The sequence below is a fragment of the Haliotis asinina genome, chromosome 7, assembly GCF_037392515.1.
Source record: "Haliotis asinina isolate JCU_RB_2024 chromosome 7, JCU_Hal_asi_v2, whole genome shotgun sequence".
NCBI lineage: Eukaryota > Metazoa > Mollusca > Gastropoda > Lepetellida > Haliotidae > Haliotis > Haliotis asinina.
Window position 1 is genome coordinate 25,717,805 of NC_090286.1, and position 17,454 is coordinate 25,735,258.

Sequence of the window (17,454 nt, forward strand, 5' to 3'; positions counted from 1 at the left end):
CAGAACGGAATTCTCGGCCATTTGTAACTGGACACCTCTTGCTCTAACTGTATATAAATGATAACCATAATAGAATATAGATACATTAAACTGGGTAAACCTTTGATACGTGAAATTTTCAATCTTTATTCTGATATATTATTAGGAGATAAACATACCGTGTTGGGAAATCAGAGGTATATAACGAAATTATAATAGCTCTAAATGTGATTTGAAACCGACCACGTAGCATAAACCTTTGATAAGGGTAATTTTCAATCCTTATTCTGATCAGGGAGTATATATATATGTGTGTGTGTGTGTGTGTGTGTGTGTGTGTGTGTGTGTGTGTGTGTGTGTGTGTGTGTGTGTTGTAGAGTATCCCTGTTCTGATATATAATGTCATATTTTTCAAAAAATATATTTCAGTCTTTTGTTGACAAATTATACAGGGAGCTCTTGTGCCGTATTACCTCAAAGTAGAATTTGTTGCATTTTTGTTTCATTTTCATCGGGTTTTATTCTTCAGAAATACCAAGTACGAAACGAACAAAACCCATTTGACGATCTCACGAATGCATTTAAATCTGAGCGAATGAATAAACTACTATACTACTGATATGACACCATCACAACAATTAACTGTTTACAGCGTGTCTGTTTACAGCGTAGCAGGGTGATTAAGGAAGTAGGTATACGGTTTCCAGAGCGCAGCGCTACTGAAGTGGAAACCAATGTTTAGTACAACTGGACACCTGTCTCCTCAGGGATGGTGTCACTACTGAGGTGATTGATGGGACTTGCAATCCGAGTGGCGTCACTCGAGATGGGGATACATTTGCGCGAGACAATGCCGGGATCGATGTATTGGGACAAACGCTCGAGGGTTACGACCGTTTCTGCACGCAATCCGTGGATCGATAAGGGTCGATGACAATGCATGTGTAAATTGGCGATTGATTTTGGGTGATAATGCAGTTTTTTTAGTGCAGTGTAACGTGTGTTTCACATATTGAAATATGAAAACGCGATCATGTCACAGGTCTAGTGTATTTGACTGTAGAAAGGAGTCGGTTGTCAACCGAAAGGAAACAATGACTTCAATTAAAGAGGAAGTTCATATAAACCTACTCTCTGAACAGACTATAACCGCAACTCATTTTTACGTGATTTTTCGTGTTTTCATGTGGCTGCTTAAATGTACAATGACGCACATTTTCGACAATGTTTTGACCTATATTTTATATATTCGTGGCATATGCACTCACTTTAGCTTCCTATTGGTGAAATAAAAGACTTATTATCCCTTACGACGTGCCTGAAATCCATAATCGAAACTTCGAGGCGAACAGCTTTCGAACAGGTAACACTTGCCATATATGGAAAGTAAACGATTGCTCCGTATATCGAAAACTGTCCCACACGGTGTTGTCGGTGTTTGCCGAACTGGTTTCAAGCACCAGTTGTGGATAAGGTATTCGTAAAGAGCGCTTCAAGGGGCATAACTCTGTGTGGCTCGCTTGAAATAATGTTCAGCCGGCACAGGGGTCGATTTAATGCAACGTTGCATTAATTCAGTCGAACTTTGTAATTTAATATTGTAATCTAAATACGTAATTTTATTTTGAATACATCATACGGTAGCTCACGTGAGGGCTGATAGTACTATTGAGACAAATACATTTTATGTATTTTTTTAGAAATGTGGCGTGACATTGTGCCTTTAAGTCACCATGATCTGAAGATGTATGGGACGCTGGAATTAGAATTTAAAACATCAACAACGACAGCATGATCAAGTTTCTATCTTCGTTAGAAGAGACCTGACAAACAAAACTAATCTATTCTTTTTTCTTTTGTTTTCATGGATTTAAAATCACACACAGTTCAATCATTAGATTGACAAACTTTATGGATAACAACTGTTTTATTATGAGTGCGACGTTTCTGTACAGATTCTTGCACCGTTGTCAAGCAGGAAACAGCCACGGTCGTTGTAACAGGGCTTCCAGTCTGCGACACAGTCAACTCAGCTACCAGTGTCCCATCAATAAAACATCTTTATAATATATGATAGAAAAAGGAGACAATAAACACGTGCTCTATCTCATTTTATCGTCAAGAAATTATAAACACAACGTTAATATTTGTGAGATGTTTGTAACAACACCCCGTATTTATGACTTTGTGATCCATTGTGTCATAACGGTTTACTGAGGTATCCTTCTCAGGGGGTCATAAATATGTATACCCGACCCTGATTGCGATACTACAGGAGCATGACAGGAGTGGTAGGTAAACTATCATAAACCATGACTCTCTTAGGTCTCATTGTATATAAACTAACAGAGCCATAACCGTTTGGTCAGTGACACGTCTTTTAACCACATGTACAAAAGATATCGTGCTTTCCCTGCAACTTGTGACGTTTACTGTTAGTCTGGTCAAGTGGTGTATGTACTTTCCGATAAATATTTTGCAGACAGACAATGCAACTTAATGGTATACATTCTTTTATGTATAATTTACTGGCTCAGAAAGAGTAGTCGGGATAGCCGTGTGGTTAAAGCGTTCGCTCGCTACCAGAAGACCGGGTTTGATTTCCCTGCCGTGATGTTGCTGGAATATTACTACAAGCTGCGTAAAACTAGACTCACTCACTCACAAGACTCACTCACTCACAACTGGCACAAAGAAACATACGTTCTCTTAGTATGTGGGTGAGTGTTTACGTACTGGTCTTTGTAACATCACTTCCAGTAAATAATGATCAAACCCGAGACTAACCAGTGGTTGATGCGAAGAAGAACGACCCAAACTGCCGGTGTGGAATGTATGGCTATGAAATGTCATGTGTAGTGCAGATTTGCGACCCTTTGTTGTGTATGGATCCGCTGATCTTTAATGTGAGTACAATAATTCGCTCTCATGACGGTCCATGGTATACCGGCACCATATTCGAGCTTGCGGGTTTCGCCAAAACCTCATGACGGCATGCAAACGCCATGAACGGCATCCAGCGTTCAAACTTTCCTCCTTGACATAACTGAAGATGGTTATGTGACTCTTAACCTTGTTCAACGTCTCTGGCTGTTTTTGCCTGTGTTGACCCCAGGGAACGGAGAATGAAAATCTACTGATTATGTAAACGTGCAACAACAACATATATCAAAGGCTAAATGTTATAAACTGGAACGTGCACTGCACAAGTTCATAACACAGTATATAAAACTGATTGAGTGTTCAGTTTTTGCGGAGTTGAACCACCTCGTTTTCTTTTGGGATCCCTTCTGTGAGAAGCTTGGAAAAGGTAAAGCACCGCTGACAAGCGCTGTCTCATAGTAATCGTTATTTATGTATCACGCTCTGCATCAGATAACTCACCATGTTCTTCTCTGGCTGTGATGATTTAGCAGTGAGAGTGAGTGAGTGAGTAATTTTCCATTAAATGATCTGTATATGATATTTTGCAATGAAAATCACAAGTTTTGATAATTTACCGTTTCTGCCAATGTCAGTGGTCAATTTTTTCAGATTTGGTTTTGGGAAATATAGAGTCGCCTGCAAGAAAACAAAATAAATGTGCGAATGCAGTCGGTGGGTACAGTTGACCGTTAATTACTAGAGTAAGACGATTACTTGAGGTAAGTCCATAGATGTGCATATCTTATCTGCCCTTAATTACAAGGACACGTATCAGTTTCACGCGAATACACCAAACATCCGGGTTACAATTGGTCTTCAGCAGCCCATGTTTGTCGTAAGAGGCGACTAACGGGATGGGGTGGTCAGCCTCGCTGATTTGGTTGACACGTGCCGTATCACAATTGCATAGGTCGATGCTCATGATATCGGTCACTGGAATGTTTGGTCCAGAGGTGAATATTCAAAGGCCGCTGCCATATGACTGGGGCGTTAAATAACTGAAACATGTCAGGCAGAGGGCAGTGGGACAGTCGCCGAAGACATTTCAAACAATCTGGGCACACTGTATACAAAAAGAAATATTGGAGGTCATCAAACAGTCGATTATTTTGAGTTCAGTTTTAACTACTTTTTTTACCACGCCTGCACTTAATACCACATAAACACCCTTTTGACACATGTCTTCAAAACAGCCCTTGAACAGTCTACTGTTATCATTACTTCTATTCTTTCGGTCAGAAGAGGTTGTTAACATAATGCTCTTGGCGTGTTAGCATTAGAAATAAACAAAGCTGTATATGTGGATACGGCAAACACGGTATATAGAGGCCAAGAGGGGAGGGAGCGGCCCGAGTGATCTTGTAAGAGCTTAAAACCTTAAAGTGGCTATTTGGAAAGGCAGGTGCTTGTTTGTATTGTAAAATCTCCCCGACATGCTCTCGGCCAGTATCGTAACTTTCCGGAAATCATTTTCCGGACAGTTTCGACGAGCAGATGGGGGTTGTAAGTAATTCGGTTGGAGGAGAGCGAAACAGTATTTGTCGAATAAAACGTTCATTTATGGATCTCAGGCCAGACACAGCAATTTAGCTGAGAGTTGCTCCACCACCAATTCCAACCCACCCACACCATTTTAGATGTTCATGATATTAATCTCTGGATTGTCTGATCCAGACAAGTTTATTTCCAGACCGCAGTCATGTAGTTGGAATATTGCCATGGATGGCGTTAAACAGAAAACAAAGAAACTGAAAGTTTCTAAACCCTACACTCAATTACAAATATTTTCAACATAGTACATTTTACAAATGTATTATTATTACTCCTTCACGGCGTTGAAGGCACACTTAACCACTGACATAATGACGTTACTACTGCTCTCTGGATGAGTTATTTATGATGAATATTTGACTACTCTCTCTCTCTCTCTCTGTCTGTCTGTCTGTCTCTCTCTCTCTCTCACACACACATACACATACACATACACACACACACACACATACATTTAGACTTGGAGTTCGTCCTTTATAACAATTTCAGAAAAAAGAACATTAATACATGTACTGTTTTTCCTGAAATTTGGGTTTATCCTATTTCCCCGTTCATGCAGTTTTAAGTCCTACAAAACCAATAATCATTTAAAACATTTAAAACATTTAAATCCAACTCCGATATATCGTGTCATGCCCTTTATTCTTACCTTTGTGACCCGAGTATCATCCGTGGTTTCGAACACAGCTGCTAGAGGTGTTTCAGAAAAATTACCAGGTTGGTATGATCAGATTGCATGTCATTTGAAGTGTATGTGCGTGATCTCCCGGCTAACACTGGGAACGATCACGGAGGGTTGTTCAACCTTTGGTACGAGAGAGATAAGATTTCGAGAGTGAAGTATATGTGTTATGAACCTTGATTCACATTAAATCAACGTTAGAGAGCTGAGCACGGTACACAAGCCTGAATGGGGTGTTAACTGTAGGTGTTCTTAAACATCCGTGGTTTGCTGATGGTAGCTGTAATAAAACAGTTTTCTGGAAAAAAAAGAAGGAAGAAGGTATAGTGCATGCCATGGAAGGTTGTCAAATCTTTATATGAAGTCATTGACCGGTTATCCTAGTGGGTGGTAGACCTGAACATGAAGTGACATATATACCTGAGGAGTCAATTCCCATCTGCGTCAAAAACGTCTTGATTGAACAAATTTCGAAATATGTGGAACTGATGGTAGAAAAAATGTACCCCTGAACACAGAAAAATAATAAAAGCCTCGTTTGGAGATGAAGCAGCGATTATGAGTAAGTGAGTTTAGTTTTATGCCGCTTTTAGCAATATTCCACGCAGCATCACGGCGGGGGACACTATAAATGGGCCTCGCACATTGTACCCATGATGAGAATCGAACTCCGGTCTTCGGCTTGACGAACCACTAGGCTACTTCCCTAATGCATCGGCATCGTCTGGTATAGACGCTCGATTTGTACCTATCGCTCGCAAGCATAAACGACCAAGCCACGGCCACCGACATTTGTCTCAAGGTTCCATTTTATACCAATATGGAACTCCTTAATCGTCATTTATTCTCGGCTGTCTGGTAATAACCGAAGAATATCGACCTGTATTGATTAAGGGACGTACAATGAACTATTTGCTGTGAATTCAAATGGTGACCTTAGTGAACTCAGGGTGAAGCTGCAAAGTTCAGACAAGCCAACATTGAACTATATACCAAACACGAAGGGCTCAGGTCAATTTGTGGCACATCTTTGATGACCTCTGTAGGGCAATGGGCTGGCCTTGTGGTTAAAGCGTTCGCTCGTGACGCCTAAGACCCGTGTTCGATTCCCTCATGGGTACAGTGTGTGAAAAGTGGTGTAAAACCATATTCGCTCACCCAGCTGACGTTGGTAGTGTAATTGCAGTTTTTAATCAAACAGAGTAATTGTATAAGTGTATTGCACATGGAAAGTAATTATTCAAATACTCTTTGACAACTTGATGATATGGACCCGTTGATGAAGCATGTGTACGAGAAACATGCATCCTGTTTGTTGTTTGAATTAGCAAAACTATTGACCGTCGACGTGAGAATGCAGCTTCAAACAAATGCGACGATTTATTAATGCGACACAATAAACATCGCATTTTTCGCCTTAATTTATCGCTGGTTTACAGTAGTCGTCTTCATGCAAATTAACCAAATACTTATTTATAATAAATAATCATAACTTAATTATGTCGTCATTTGCAATGTTCTCATCAGTTCTTGTCCAGAATACACGAGTTTCCGATTAACAGGTTATACTCTCAGGGCGCAACGAGAACATCTAGTCAACGCTGAACAATGACACAAGTCGTATTCATACGTGGATTAAGAAGACCGTAGGAACGTGTCTGCGAATATGTTCATTGGGTTTTAAACATAGAGTAGGGCAAAGTGACAGTCTCACTAGGGACCCGCCCATACCTAGACGCACATTGGATTCAACAGAGCTTCAATATCCTATAAATATTTCAACAGGGCACTCATGATTACATCTGATGTCACCTAATTGTGGAATTTACATGAATATATACTACGTTTGATTATGTTTACACATTCGCTACCCAGCTTGATCTTGTAATAAGGAAAGGTGTGACTAAAGTTCAAAATGGGTGTGTCACGAACATTGCTTGATAGGCACTTAGCGCGTGGAGCGAACGGATCCGAGCGCGCGGAGACTGTTGACACGGAAAAAACACGTTTTGCACGACCATGTGCTTGTCCGTGGAAGAGGAAATGTCAAAGTATCTGCAGTGGTTGGTGATTCATCGGAATTTCTTGTATCGTTTTTATTTGGGAAATAATTTGATAACAAAAGTCTGTACATCTCATGACAGATATATTAATGTCAAGACCTAGGTCAAGGTCTTTCATACATTTCCATTGCCAGATTTAAGCCACAGCCTCACTTCACGACACAAGCCCTGTATTACGCTAGACACCATGCGTCTCTTTGTATAACAGCTCCTGCGAATGACTTAACTATTGTTACAGTACATAAGCCGTTTTTGCTTATTTAACGTGCATCACTGACTACAAGCCCTAATGAGATCTGGTGCTACTCGTATGGTCAAGCTGGAGGTCAGTGGTCAATACTCTATTCCATGTCATATTCGCTGGTCTATTCAGGCATGTGTGGCGGTTATGAAAACTAGCCACATTCTTACTGCGCGACTGGATTAAGAACGCCATTACAGTTTAATACTTAATTATCCACCGAAAACGTGATTCTCATATCAAATATTTATGCACCCATGTTGTATTTCTTACCGCATTATTTACAATGGCATAGTCTTACTTAAGTACAAAAACCGCCACCGATTAGGTAACGTCAACTCACTATTGAAACTGACAATGCGATTGTTTAAGTCTCCATATATTTTATTGAGATAACATAAACGTTTCTCCCGTGAAGACCGGAGTTAGAATTGGTCTTCCTGCTTGTCGTAAGAGGTGACTAACGGTATCGGGCGGTCAGGATGGTTGACATGGTTGAAGCATGTCATCGGTTCCTAATTGCGTAGACCGATGCTCATGACGTCGACCCCAGGATGGCTTCAGACTTGAATATTTACATATAGTCATCATAAAACAACAAACGCACTAAACAAACAGGCCGTGCTTGTGCTAATGAAGACTCAATAACCCAAGCTTGTCGTAAGAGCCGACAAACAAGATTGGGTGGTCAGATTCGCTGACTTGGTTGACACATGTCACCGGTTCCCAATTACGTAGATCAATGCTCATGCTGTTGATCACTGGATTGTTTGGCCCAGCCTCCTGTTTTTACACACACCCGCCTTATATTGCGGAGTAAACTCACTCACTGACCTGTGTTAACGTCTGGGACCTACCCCACGTGTTCGTAACACTACGTTATTCTTAAGTCAGTGGTAAAGTATAGAGTTACGATAGGGAGTAACGTTACGAACGCTATCACAGATTGTATATTTAGGCAGTGAACAAATCTGGATGTAGATGTTTGCTGCATATTTAAGTATGTTTTGTAATGGTATACACATATTAACGGAATTTTTACATTTTATAATGAAAGCTTTTGCTGTTCATTAACTAAGCAATTTCCACAAGAATAACTTAAATGTACTGTAAATGTTTGTTTTTCCGAAAAATATAGACATAAATTATTTGATAGACATTCCAAATATTTCCGGATGTCAATGTGTGGCATGCATAGTATGCCAAATGGTTTCCTCAGCTTTGTGATATTAAGCACTGTTTGTTGACATTTTGGCGCACCGTGGTACTGGAACGCAGTCAATAACTGATTGCACATTAATTGTTAATTCATCATTTTGTAAAACTTTGCTAATAAATTGTTGAAAAGCCCACACAATTCAGTATATACTGGCACCAAAATATGTATTGAATTTAATCGTTTTGTCTCAACAATCATATTAACTGAAAATCGTTCGATACAACGAACACATACTTACTTATGCCTGTTACTTACACTACTGATCCTTGTAAGACATGGTGCATCTTCAGCAATCCCTTTCGTCAATGACGGCATCGGGTGTTCAGACTCACCGACTTGTTTGACACGTCATCGTACTCCCAATATTGCGTAGATGAATGTTTACACTGTTGAGACCAGTGAAGGTACCGGAGTAGAATAGGCCTTCAGCAACCCATGCTTGCCACAAAAGGCGACTACGCTGGTCGTAACAGGCGACTAACGGGATCGACTGGTCAGGCTCGCTGACTTGGTTGACACATGTCATCGGTTCCCAATTGCGCAGATCGATGCTCATGTTGTTGATCACTGGATTGTCTGGTCTAGATTCGAGTATTTACAGAGAGCCGCCATATAGCTTGAATATTGATGAGTGCGGCGTAAAACTAAACTCACTCACTCATACTGTTGATCACTGGATTCTCTGGTCTGGGTTGTTTACAAACCGCGGTCATATAGCTGGAATATTACTGAGTGTGCCAAAAAACTAAACTCACTCCGATATAACGTAAAGTATAATTATGGAACATGCATGTTCGTGTGCTTAACAATTGGTTAAAAATGTAGCATCAACGCCAGAGAACACCTAGTCTCGATTACCATTCAAAACATATTCCACTGTTAGGGAAAAAATACTCGCAGAAATATTTGAGACATCATATTTAATGCTATAAAAGATGATGTAAACTCACGTTTATATACAAGTTGAGCATTTAGTGGATGATACGTGGTAATATCAACACATGTCATAGTAATTAGGTTGCAAAACACATTATACTTGAGGATCAACAAGAGTAAGTTTTGTTCTGATACTCCCGTGTTTTATTATTGAGAAACACGTTTGTGGTCAAAGGACACGATCAGAGTGTCTCAGATAAGTCCAGTTATACCGAGGTTTCTTGGATGTCGACAGCCAACTCTTGATGTAACGAAATCCGACGAAATACCGAAACGTCGTGACAGCCTATGAAATAATCAACCCGCATTGTATTACATTACTGAACGATAACAAACTGCGGATATAACGAACTGATTGTGAAGATGCCATCGAGCTCGTTATAACCGGAGTCGACGAAGTTCCTTGACCCCCATCATGTCACAGCCCTCCGCGTTGGATAGGAGGGAAAATGGACAGTCGGGAAGTCGGTGTAGTTTACCCCTGACGGTGAACAAGTCGTGCGTTTCAAACAACATACCAGCCCCATAGCTCTTCACAGCATTTCTTGTTAAAGAGGAACAAGCAATCAAAATAAGAAAATGTGTTGGAGGACGGACTATTGTAGGGCCAATCAATTCAGTGCAGTCGGGATCAACTTAGCATGTCTTTGTTCATTTCGAATTGGCTAAAGTGAACCTACTTCTGCCAAACTCGTGAACCTCCTCTGAACACATATTCTTGGACAGTTACCATGTACAGCGGTTGTAATACACAGGTGTCTCACACAATACTTGTGTCTCGGAAGCATAAAAAGGGTATCTTGAGTAAGGCACAAGAGATTCATTGTCACGTTCATGAGCACATATAATTAGTTGCATTTACCGAGAAATATTCTTCCAGTCATCCCTACCTTCAAGGTTTCGGCATGGTTTCCAGTAAGACATATTCGTCTTGGAACGCAATGAACAAAGGAGGTGACCAGTGCTGAACTGAATACACCAAAGTCCGATCTCATTCCCCCACCATTTAAAACCCCGTCCATAAGACGAAAATAACATCAGTGTTCTAAATATTTACTATAGGATAACCTCAAGAAACCCTGGGCTTCTGGAAGTGATTTTCAATCCTTCTTGAATGTGTCGCCTGCTTCGAAACTAAAGACTTGGGCTTTGGACGGGCTGGTGGAGTTGTACTTGGGGTAACACTAATAGCAGACGCAGCACGAGCTCTTTCACTGAGCATTGTGTTTACATGGACGGCTGTTCCATCAGGTTGCACGGTTGGGATGATACCGTACCTTTTGTACAGATCAATGCGGGCTCGCTGCATGTCTGTGAGCCCTCGTACAGTCTGTGTCAACATTGACCAATTGAAAGCAGCACTGCTTCCCTTCTTCTCGGCAATAGATTCATTGACGTGTCGTCGCAAAACCCTCCAGCCTCTCCTGGCGTTTTCCACGACAGTCTTGCTGGGTTTGGCAGCTTCCAAAGCGAGACGTTTCTCTTCCTCGCTAGTGGCCTTCCGCCTTCTCCGGGAAGTGGCAATGAGCCTGGATGCTACTCTACCCAAGTTGCCTACCTTCGATTTGGATTTTGGAACCTCTGGTTCCATCCCGTATTCTGGCATTCCAAAAAGATCCGTCATTGTCTTTTGAAAAGTGTCACTTGCTTGAAAGGAAACACGCGACTTCCGGCACACGTACTCCGAGGGTTCGTGCACGTTTTTCACGTGATCCCCGAACGCGTCCCAGGCAGACAGAACACTGTTAGAGTTTGTTGAAAGCTGGAGGGAGTTGCTCCCCTCTGTGGAATCCGACGACATGCTTTCTGTCCTTTGTCCCAAAGCACGTGAAGAGCTTTTCGTGTCCTCTGACTTCACTGAGATACGTCGTAGGGAGGACACACTATTTCGACTTGAGGACATGGACTTGGGGGTTGAGGACCTGAAGTTCTTCTCAAAGGATACTGAATCAAAACTTTTTCTGTCATTTGACCGGGGTCCATTAGAAACGGTTCCTTTAGAACGGTGTCTGTTGACGTTGTCCACTGGACACTGAGAGACCGATCTGTTATCCTCAGACGTGTCTTGAACATTGTCATTCTGTTCATCCGCACTGAATAAGACTGACTTTGTTCTTTGTCTGCCGGGGAAATTGTCTGTCAGGAAGTTGTTAACAAGGATCTTGGGTCTCCTACCATCCATGACAGACCCCGATTTGCTTGAAAATGGGGAGTGACTTTCTTCGTACGAAAACTTCATTATGGTAGCAAACGCACAGCAAAGTCTGAATTAATCAAGCACAGTTCTTACACACAACGCCTCGGGAAACACTCTTCGTTGGTGGTACAGGCGACGCACATGCCCGAGTCAGCAATGCTAGTCTATCACATTAGATTACCTGATAATCGTTGTACCTTTTGTGCCATTCCTTTCATACAAATCCAATCTGGTTGTTTCAACGATCAAAGGATTAACCTTTGCACCAAGTTCGTCCCACGGTATAAGCGTCCGGCAGGGCTTAATTCACTAGAGTTAATATGTCACTTTCAGAAATCACCTTTTCCTTAAGCATGACGCTATGTTGGAAACATATCCCTGTAGTGTCATCTGCGTTTTCACTGAACTGTCGTCTGCTCCTCTGTTAACCAGTGTTGCTTGAGAGAGTGGTAATTTACACACTACTCTCGAGGCTAACATGGGATTCATATACTGCTTTCTGCGATAGTCAATACATGGCCCGTCTATTGTCACGTGGTACGGGACTTTAACATAGGTGCGCTGTTCGGTTACAACTGGGGTTGGGAGACGAGTACAAAGAGCCAAAGTACTATGATAACAGCAACGCGTTCTATGTCCGAGAAATGACGGCTGTGCATGACATTTACATTTATATGATAACAAACGATATAACTGTTGAAGTGACATTGAGCGAATTTGTTGGGTTTTCTAGTCACTGGAGAGGACCAAAATGGGCTAGAACTGACAGTGACAAAAAGGAAGGACATTTTCAGCAGAGAGACAAAACCTAAAGTTTGCCAGTTCTATGCTACTCTGTGAAGATACACATTGTGTAACATAAAACCTTCATGTGAAACATGTATTCTTTCTATCCATTACACTCTTCGTTACGGAAGGTTCGGATTAGAATATTGGCCTCCAGTAATCCATGCTTGTCGTAAGAGGCGATCGGGTGGTCAGGCTTGCTGACTTGGTTGACACATGCCATCGGTTCCCAGTTGCACAGATCTATGTTAATGCTGTTAATCACTGGATTGTCTGGTCTAGACTCAACGATTTACAGACCGCCGCAATGTAACTTGAAGATTGCCGAGTGCGGCGTAAAACTAAACTGACTCACACACAGGTCGTGGGCAGAGACACGTCCTTTCAGAATCCCTGGTTCACCCTAGTCCACCTTGATTAGATTTCTAGGTTTGTTAGCGTAATGTCCTTGCTCTTGGTTTTCAAGACAGTGGTAAATATCTATGACATATACCTTTTCTGAATTTCCGGCAACAAAATAACCACTACGCCGTGATGTCAATCGAATAATGTTGTTGAACGATATGTGACGGTTGTGAGATTCTCTTTCAGACATTATGTTCGAAGCGAGGATAAATAATCTTGAACATGAAGTTAAATCACGCCGTATTACTTTTCCCTTGTCTTACCAAATTAATAGAATATCCTATCTGCCTCACAGTCCCCGAACAACATTATCTCCCCTCCTGCATAACCCTCCCTGCAGTGTTAAAACCCGCAGGTCAAGATATCTTCAGGTTCAGGTTCTGAAGTTCCCATCTCACTGGGGCTCCTTTTCCGTTTTAATGTTACTATCAAAATTATATATATTCAATCACTAAGCGTCACTGCAGGTGACCACTGATGTCTTTACAAATGACTCACTGGGGCTCCTTTTCCGTTTTAATGTTACTCTCAAAATTTTATATATTCTATGACTAAGCGTGACTACAGGTGACCACTGCTGTCTTTACAAATGACGGAGCGGTGGGGTAGCCTTGTGATTAAACCGTTCACTCGTTACGCCGAAGACATGGGTTCGATCCCAACATGTGTACAATGTTTGAAGCTGTGTCGCCCGCCGTGTTATTGCAAGAATATTCCTAAAAGCGGAGTTAAACCGATTTACCCACTAACGCTGACAGTTACATTGTAGCTAAAATGGCGGAGGTAATATCAAGGTATTAACATAAACTTTAGGATAAAAATACAATCCCACTAAGACGACTGTGCTAATGTATACAGTCATGTTGACGTCACTGAAACCAAAGCCTCTTTCGTGTCACAAACACTAGGCCATATATGCTCAACAATGCACTTAAGAATAACGTCACCTGCCTGCATGCATGAGTAGTGAATAATTTTCATAATTTTCGTTACACATTCAAACACCGTTCTGTCGTGCTGTGATGTGTCGAACCTACGGTTACGTCGAAGTAAAAACTTGACCCAAGCGTATTACTTAACTAGTCTTCCTTTTTGCGTTTGTGTCCTATTCTAACTTCGGTATTCCCCACCAGATACGTCTTATTTCTAAGCCACGACGTCGCCCATTCGGTTCTCTGGGGAAGATAAGGTAGTCCAACAGGTACTGTGAAGAGTCCAGATTAGATTTCCTGTACCTATATATGTAACATCTGAAGCCTATTTCTAGTGCAGGGGTGGATACAGGTTTTTGAGTATTTGAGAAAAGGATGTGTGTGTGCGTGAGTGCGTGAGTGCGTGCGTGCGTGCGTGCGTGCGTTTCTGTGCGCGCACACTGTTTAGAAAAGGGGTGATAGGGTGGTGAACACTTCATTTTCAATCTAGTTTCAATGATCATTAAACAAAATTTCAGGACAAAAGTGTTATGTGTGCACCCCTGAGAATCCTATCCCTCTGGCGACCCGTGAAGATCCCGGGGTAGAATGGCCTTCAGCAACCCATGCTTGCCACAAAAGGCGACTATGCTTGTCGTAAGATTCGACTAACGGGATCGGGTGGTCAGGTTCGCTGACTTGGTTGACACATGCCATCGGTTCCCAGCTGCGCAGATCGATGATCAGGTTGTTGATCGCTGAAGAGCCGCCATATGGCTGGAATATTGCTGAGAGCGGCGTAAAACTAAACTCACTCACCCTATCCCTCTGGCCCCTAACGTGATATAGAAAGCTGGATACTTTCGTCTGTCAATATGTTACGAAGTACCACCTTCCACACAAACTGTTTCGTTTGTTATCTGTAGTGTAAGCCCTTCATTTTTCAATCGACTCCGCATATGCTAGTAGCATCGTTTGATACGATATTCCTCAATATAGCGTTAAAAATGGTCCTGTCACTTTACAACTGCATCAGCATCAACCTGTAAGTAAACCTAGGGTCATAACCTGCGTATTCAAAACAATCATCATCAGATTCTGGCACAACAAGGGCGGCAACTCTACACAACGAAATACAGCGTCTTAGACGAAACGACTAACCGTACCCTATCATACAAGCGCCTGTACTATTGACTACTATCGGTACATTATTGCTAACACAATCAGCAACAATCCAAAGTGGAACAAACTTTCTTTTGTCCGTAGATTCTTTACGTCTTTTTAGGCCTTCTTAAGATACCCAACAAAGGGCGTGTGATGTGAATTAATAGCGAAGCCTCATGAATACGTTACCTCCTCCGATACGATGTGCTCTGGAATTAAGCAATGCGTACATTTGACCAAGTATACAGTTAATCAGACAATGGGCACATCTAATATACGCTGGCGGCGTTACGTAGACTTTTCGTGATTAGGCTACGAAACCCACACGGTACAAAAGAAATCCAAACAGTTATTGTGCTACGTAAAAATGGCGTTCGGATTAAGAAAGTTACAATTACTACCACCGATAGGTTTGAATCAATCGACGGGATTATGATCGATGTATCATATTATTTCGTGACTAACAGGCGTTAGGTGAAAATGAAAGATCGCTTTACGCATGCGCGGGTTTTGTTCCATATTCCAAGAACATCAGACGACTCTTTATTGTGGGTGTTCGGCCCCACGCGGAGGCGCGAAGAAATGATACGACAAGCTTGCCGAATCTGTCTCTTTTGTTTACACCACTGTCACAAAAAAAAACTGTTCAAAATTCAAGGCTTGTTTCGATGAGGCGGTTGTATTTCTACAAAAGCGTTCGACCGACAAAGTCGTAGTACCGAAGCTTTATGCTGATCTGGAATGAGTTTGCTTGTTGCGGAGTTGCGGTTGGGTGAAAAGGTGGTGCACTGGCGCCATTTACAATCACTGAACTGTATATTCAAATTGTCATCGTCTTCAAAATGTAAGGGGAAAACACGAGAATTATTGTCTCGCCTTTCCCCCTATGAAGACTTCAAACACATGTCAAACATTTTTGTTGAGGTAGATTCGTCTCAAATTATTAATATATTTCGATTTGAAAGACGTTCTGGTCGTTAAGTACTTATTATGTGGGAAGACAAAGGCACAATGTATGTATGTGTGGATTGGCTTACACTGTTGGCCACCTAGAAGAAGAAAAACGAATTAAAGGTGACCCACTGTGACCCTGCGTTCAGTAATGTGCAGGGTCTACTCGTCTGGGTTTGAATCACATGCAAATTCGCCCAGTTATGGCCCTTGATTTGTCAAGAACGCACTCGTGCGTTACTATTGAAAAGACAAATGCGTCTGCTAATCCGGGCGTCATATGGTTCTCCCCTCTACACCTCTTGGTGAAGACTGAAATGCTGCACAAAGAATAGTAATAATAATAATAAAAAAACATCATTCATGATTACTGCGATACCATATATATGGTGCTATCATTAATATAATCTCAAGGAAAAGTGCTGAGTATATTAGTTTCTCTGAAGTATTCGTAGTGGTTAAAAGGGAGTTCGCCAGCAAACCCTCTGCAGATCCTGACACAAACAAAGGGACGCATCTGTACACAGCATGTTGTCGCGCCATCTCAGACTGCATGGTCAGCTGTGTCCTGCTGATCATATAAACCATTTACTAAGTATTGTACTGTGCTATGTTATTTCCTTCTGTACGTAAACCAGAAATTCACATACGCTTGCCATCCTAATAAATAATTTCCATGGTGTCTGATGGCCTGGTGGTAAAGGAATTCACAAATCACAAGCGAAAACCAGGCTCGATCCCATAATGTGTACAGCCTGTGGAGCTGACTGTCGTTGTTACCCATCGCTGGGTTAATGCCTAAATGTCTTTTTCCAAGAGGCTAAATTGCCCAACAAAGACTATTAAACCTGCAGAGGGCAAGTATAAATCCCAAGGCACATCAACAGGTAACTGTATGAAGAGCTAATTGTGCCGAATAGGCAGACCACACATCCAGCAATTCCCTGACAGGGTGCCAATCCCAGTTTGCCAACTGCTGAGCTCTGCTGTATACTGAACACCAATAGAATCACAACTCTGGCTTTTTGTCAAGTTTTTTAAATAGAAAATGATAGACATGAACGCTTACGTTTATGAGATGTCATGTGTTCGAAAACTGCGTGTTTTTTTCGCTGTTCAGGGAACTTCAGATGCCAGGACCATATGCCATAAAATGTGTGTCTGGTACGCAAACAAAATTATTCAATGTTCTCTTCACAAATCAATAAAACACGGGCTCACGAGGTCTTGCACTTGCACTTTTTATGTACATTTCCCAGCTGACTACATCAATGTTGTTTGTTTTTTTGTTTTTCAGGGTGCAACCCCTCCTTGTCCTGAAGGTTTAATATATGACCACTAAAAATCTCATGAAAAACAGCGAAAACGAACTGTGCAACCCCCATTCTAAAATCGCTGTATCCATCCCACGTCTATTCCTGATCAACATACTCCAATAAAGGTT

At 41.6% G+C, this 17,454-nt stretch overlaps 1 protein-coding gene across 1 annotated transcript; it reads right to left on the minus strand.

The window, feature by feature from the left end:
- Positions 1–9,569: 9,569 nt before the first annotated feature.
- Positions 9,570–12,278, minus strand: LOC137291356 (serine/arginine-rich splicing factor 4-like). The gene has a single exon (XM_067822669.1). It carries the CDS (start codon positions 11,833–11,835, stop codon positions 10,666–10,668), a length of 1,170 nt encoding a protein of 389 aa, XP_067678770.1. The 5' UTR covers positions 11,836–12,278; the 3' UTR covers positions 9,570–10,665.
- Positions 12,279–17,454: the final 5,176 nt, after the last annotated feature.